At 35.5% G+C, this 6,143-nt stretch overlaps 1 protein-coding gene across 1 annotated transcript; it reads right to left on the reverse strand.

Annotated features, from left to right (window-relative positions):
- Positions 1-4,686: 4,686 nt before the first annotated feature.
- LOC127096766 (uncharacterized) lies at positions 4,687-5,322 on the reverse strand. Its single transcript, XM_051035312.1, has 2 exons — positions 5,091-5,322; positions 4,687-4,949 (listed from the first exon to the last, which is right to left on the reverse strand). The coding sequence occupies exons 1-2, from the start codon at positions 5,320-5,322 to the stop codon at positions 4,687-4,689; spliced, it is 495 nt and encodes a 164-aa protein (XP_050891269.1).
- Positions 5,323-6,143: the final 821 nt, after the last annotated feature.

The raw sequence follows: 6,143 nt of genomic DNA on the forward strand, positions 1-6,143 counted from the left end.
TGAAGGGAGTTGCAAGCATGAGCAAAGTGTGTGCATGAATAAAGAGGACCTCCATGCATGGGCCTGTACAGGCGCATGGAGGGCCCAATTCTGATTGGAATGGCAAGCTAAACATCACCAAATATGTTTTGGACGTGCAGATGAGGTGTATTTGGCTCATGCATGAAGTTTGAATCAAGTTTCCAAAAACGCACTAAAAAGATCCCCTATTTGAAAATGATATTTCCAAAAATAAAACATAGCCTTATGGGTAATGGTTGGAAATCTTATTGCATAAGGAACAAATGTTATGTTGATCAAAACTTCATTTAGGCCTTGGAAATTAATGAAAATTGATCTTGAAGTGTAGGGTGCAAAACATGCATATCTGAAATTTTCAAAATTGGCCAAAGTTCTAGCCCTTCTGTCTCACTGATGCAAGCTCCAAATGACAAAATCTTCAACATGAAAGTTGTAGATCTTTTCAAGGCAATCAATTTGGACTTAAATTTTGCATCATTTGGATTTTTGATGAAGACGTTATGGGCACTTGAAGTTGGACTTTTTCACATTTCAATGCATTTGGTCCAAAGTGACCTATAATGTTTTGCACTATCACATGTATTTATTTTGAGATTTTTAAATTTTGCTCAACATAAAATTTGAAGTAGACATCTTAAGATTTCCAATTCATTTGATCCCACCTCCAAATCATAAAAAAAGAATGAGTTATGTCCTTGGGAAGTTGACCCTAAATTAGGGTTTCAGTCAAAATGACCTATAATGTCTTGGAATGGATGATGACCTTCCAAGATTCAAATAAATTTTTGATGAACATTAAAGTTGTTCATATTGTCCTTAAGAACCTTTTTTCTCTTGGTGTCATCTCCATTTGACCAACACATAAAAAGTTAGGTCTCAGTGCAATTTAAAATAGTCAGATGAATTGACTGATCAACTTCTCAAGTCCAAACCTCATATCTTGATGAATTGATGATTGAGGATACTCAAATAAGTTCAAATATGAATGAAATGATGAATTAAAGAACTTCCCTTGATTATATTTGACCATGGGTTGAGGTTGCTTCATGAGCAAGGCACAGTTGATGGACAGATGAATTAGGGTTTCCTTGGGAAACAAGCCTCAAGCCCTTTGATTTGCTTTGATCAAAATGGTGAATTGAGATACTTGGGAGGCATATTTGATTGATGAGAGCTTTGGTAACCATAAACATGCTTGCTTTCATCTTCTCTTGACCATATCAATGCACATAGGATCTCCTAGAAACTTTTGAACTTGTGACTACTCAAGCTACAAACAAAAGATGTTAGTGACATATTTTTGTGCTTTTGTTTAGTAAATAAAATGATAAAAGCAATAATATATAATTAAAGCATGCTTGGAGATCTCAAAACAAATCACAAGAGGTCCCACCCAAAGGTAAGAAGACAAGATGTTTATGATCCTTGAGGCAATGCCAATGCAAATGTTATGATGCCATGAGGTATCTTAGGGTCAAAACTGGGGTCTTACAATTATGAAATTTTGTCCAACATAGAAATTGAAGTATACATCTTAAGATTTCCAATTAAATTGGTCTCACCTCAAAATCATAAAAAATGAGTGAGTTAGGTCCTTGGGAAGTTGACCCAAAATTAGGGTTTCAATCAAAATGACCTATAATATTTTGAAATGAATGATGACCTTCAAAGTTTCAAATGAATTTTTGATGAACATTAAAGTTATTCATATGGTTCTTAAGATCATTTTTGCTCTTGGGGTCATCTTCATTTGATAAACACATCAAAAGTTAGGTCTCAGTGGATTTCAATTTATTTTGATGACTTGACTGGTCAACTTCTCAAGTCCAAACTTCAAATCTTGATGAATGAATGATTGAGGATACTCACATAGGATCATATATGCATAAAATTATAAATGAAAGAACTTCCCTTGATTGAATTTGATCATAGGTTGAGGTTGTTTCATGAGCAAGGCACAGTCAATGCACAGATGAATTAGGGTTTCCTTGGGAAACAATCCTCAAGCCCCTTGGGTTATCTTGATAAAATTGGCAAATTGAGATACTTGGGAGACATATATGATGATTGAGAGATTTGGGAACCATTGTCATGCTTGCTTTCATCTTCATCTGGCCGTTTCCTTGAGATCTCGTGATTGCTTAAGCTTCAAAACAAAACAAGTTAGTGACATATTTTTGTGCTTTTGGTTAGTAAACAAAATAAGAAAAGCAATAATATACAATTCAAGCATGTTTGGTGGTCTCCCAACCAATTCTCACAAGTCCCAACGCAAGGGTTAACGAGCCAAGATGCTATGATTCTTGAGGCAAATGCAATGTGCAATGATATGATGCCATGAGGGATATTAGGGTCTTACACTACCAGAGCATCATTAGTGGGAGAAGTAATTTCCTCAGTCCACTTTGACACATAGTCGACATCAACTAGAATGAACTTGTTTCCTATCAAAGATGGAAAAGGACTCATAAAATCTATTCCTTAGACATCAAAGATTTCCACTTCCAAGATGTTTTTCAATGGTATTTCATCTCTTTTCGATATATTCCTAATGAGTTGTTACCAGTCATATTCCGTGTTTAAAATATGGACATCTTTGAAAATGGTAGGCCAATAAAGGTCAGCCTGAAGAACTTTAGCTACATTTTAGGAAATACTCATGTGCCCTCAATGTGGAGAGGCATGGCAGTGGGTGATGACGTTCTCTATTTCCTCATCAAGCACACATCGGTGGAAGATACCATTGACACCTCTCTTTAATAAGAAAGGATCATCCTAATAATACTGCTTAAGATCATGGAAGAAATTTTTCTTCTACTGATAGGTAAGATCTAGAGGCAAGTCTCCCACAACGAGGTAGTTAATGAGATCAGAGTACCACAGAACGGTAAACTTCTTTTAGTTTTGGTTTTATGCATAGCCTATCCTCATCGAGATAATCGGCTAGATGAGCGTATTTGGGCGCCTCAATTCTTAAAAATATGATTAGCTTATCATAATGGAAATAGTCATTTATAAGCAGTTGTTCAGTTTTCCCATTATTAATCCTGGATAAGTGATCTAGTACAATATTTTTTGTTCCCTTTTTATCGCGGATCTCCATGTAGAACTCTTGTAGCAGTACTATCCATCGTATAAGTCTCGATTTCACATATTTCTTAACTAGTAGGTACCTGATAGTCGCATGGTCTGTGTAAACAATAGTTTTTTATCCTACTAGGTAGTAACTAAATTTATCGGTCGTGGAGATGATGACTAGAAGCTCCTTTTTAGTTATGGCGTAATTAATTTGAGCCTCATCTAGGGTCTTACTAGCGTAATAAATGATGTGTAACTTTTTATCTCTGTGTTATCCTAAAATAGTGCATACTGCATAATCACACATGATATCAAAAGGTAGACTCCAATCTGGTGGTTGCATCATAGGGACGAAGGTCAATGTGTGCTTTAATAGTTGAAATGACTCATGGCATTATTCATCGAAGATGAACTCTGCGTCCTTTATAATCAGACCAATTAAAGGTTTAGTAATTTTAGAGAAGTCTTTGATGAATCGGAGGTAGAAACTAGCGTGGCCAAGAAAACTTCAGACTTCTCTCATGCTACCAGGTGGTTGTAGTTTCTCAATCACTTCTATCTTAGCCTTGTCAACCTTAATTCCTCTTGCGGACACAAGATGTCCGAGGATTATTCCTTCCTTCACCATGAAATGGCATATTTTCCAATTTAATATAAGTTTAACCTTGACACACATCTCAAGTACTTTTTTCTAGATTGGCCAGTGAATTTTAAAAGTTTGACCCACATACAGAAAAATCATCCATGAAGACGTCCATGATATCCTCTATGAAGTTAGCAAATATTGACATCATACACCTCTGAAATGTGGATGAAGCGTTACACGGTCCAAATGGAATTCGCTGGAAGGCAAACATACCATAAGGGTATGTGAAAGTAGTTTTATCTGGATCACTCGGGTGAATCGGCGTTTGAAAGAATCTTGAATACCCATCCAGGTAACAGAAGTGTGAGTGCTTGGATAAGTGCTCAAGCATATGATCAATAAATGATATAGGGAAATGATCATTCCTAGTGAATTTATTTATCTTTCTATAATCAATACACATTCTCCATCCCCTTACTATACTCATGGCCATCTCCTTTTTCATTATTTACCACTTTCATTCCACCTTTCTTTGGTACCATATGTACTAGACTAACCCAATTTCTATTAGAGATATTTTAGATTATCTTGACATCAAGAAGCTTCGGTACTTCTTTCCTTACCACCTTTCTCATGTTGGGGTTCAGCGTCCTCTGGTGCTCTCTTGAGGTTTTGCATTCCTCTTCAAGTAGAATCTTGTGCACATTCACATATGGGCTAATTCCTTTGAGATAATTGACAGTGTGTCTAATTGCTTCGGGATATCTTTTAAAAATATCAAGGAGCTTCTCAGTTTCATTTTTACCTAGATCGGCATTTAATATGACATATCGGTTAAGCTCACTATTTAGAAACTCGTATCTTAGATTTTCGGGTAGTACTTTAATCTCTATCTTCGATTTCTATGGCTCTAAGAATTGAACTGGAGTAAGGGCAAGGCACTCTTTTATATTTTCATTTAAATAGTTTGTATAATCTTCATCCTTGTATTCCTTTAACTCTCATGTCGGAGGCGCATTCAACTCTTCTGTTGGTGGTGCCTCTGATTTCAACTTCTTGATGCACTCATCTATTATATCTGCAAAGAAACATGTGTCATCTATGGAAGGAGTTTTCATTAATTGAGATAAGATAAATTCGATCTTTTCCTCAGCAACCTCGAAGGTAAGCTTTCCTATCTTTACATCTATTATAGCTCCAGTAGTGGCTAAGAATGGTCTACCTAATAAGATTGGGATATGATTATCTTTTTTAATGTCCATTACTACAAAATATGTAGGAATATACAACTGACCGATTCTTACTGGGATGTCTTCCCCTATTCCCACTGGGTACTTTACTGATCGGTCAACCAACTAAATGGACATCTTTATTGGTTTTAGGTCTCCTAAATTGAGCCTCTCACAGATAGAAAGAGGAGTTAAGCTTACAATGGATCCTAATTTGCACAAAGCTTTGTCGATGATGTATTTACCGATAACATAGGGAATTGAGAAGCTCCTTGGATCTTTTAATTTTGATGGAATCTTATTCTGGATTATAGCGATGCACTCTTCAATCAGCGTCATCGTTCCATCTTCATCGAGATTATTTTTGTTGGTCAATATCTCTTTCAAGAATTTAGCATATGAAGACATTTGGGTTATTGCCTCCGAAAAAGGAATAGTGATGTGGATTGTCTTCAGGAGCTCCACAAATTTCTTAAATTATCCCCCAGTTTTAGACTTTGCATGCCTTTGAGGGTAAGGAGTGTGCGAATTATAAGGAAGAAGGGGGACATAATATTATTCCTTTTCCTTCTCTTTCACCTCACTTGTGTATGATGTCTGTCCATTATCAACTACCAGCAACTCTCTCTCTCTCTCTCTCTCTCTCTCTCTCTCTCTCTCTCTCTCTCTCTCTCTCTCTCTCTCTCTCTCTCTCTCTCTCTCTCTCTCTCTCTCTCTCTCTCTCTCTCTCTCTCTATATATATATATATATATATATATATATATATATATATATATATATATATATATATATATATATATATATATATATATATATATATATATATATATATATATATATATATATATATATATATATATATATATATATATATATATATACTTTTTCAGTTACCTTCTCTGAATCCTTCTATGCAGTCCTTTATATAGTCTAGTTTATGACTCTCTTGTCGACGGGGCCCTCTAACTCAGTTTCGCTTCGTAGTGTTATAGCATTAACGTGTCCCTTGGGATAAGGTTGCGACTGGCTAGGAAATATATCAAGTGAGGGAACGATAACCCCTTGTTTCTAGGCCAATTAAGAGATTTAGGTCTCTAGAATTTTTTTGTGAGTTTCCATAACATCCACTTTATTGACCAATTGCTTAATTAACTCATTGGTATGAATATTTTGGTTCTTAAAATCTTTATTTTGTTGAGTTTGAGACAAGATAAAGTTTTCCATCATT

Source organism: Lathyrus oleraceus, chromosome 1 (genome assembly GCF_024323335.1).
Source record: "Lathyrus oleraceus cultivar Zhongwan6 chromosome 1, CAAS_Psat_ZW6_1.0, whole genome shotgun sequence".
NCBI classification, from domain to species: Eukaryota; Viridiplantae; Streptophyta; class Magnoliopsida; order Fabales; family Fabaceae; genus Lathyrus; species Lathyrus oleraceus.

What these genes read in the sequence shown, in the direction of transcription:
- LOC127096766 (XM_051035312.1), bottom strand. Translation starts at nt 5,322, where the DNA reads ATGTCTTCATATGCTAAATTCTTGAAAGAGATATTGACCAACAAAAAT. An exon ending in CTTAACTCCTCTTTCTATCT is followed by an intron (nt 4,950 to 5,090) that starts GTGAGAGGCTCA and finishes CATATTTTGTAG; the next exon opens with TAATGGACATTAAAAAAGAT.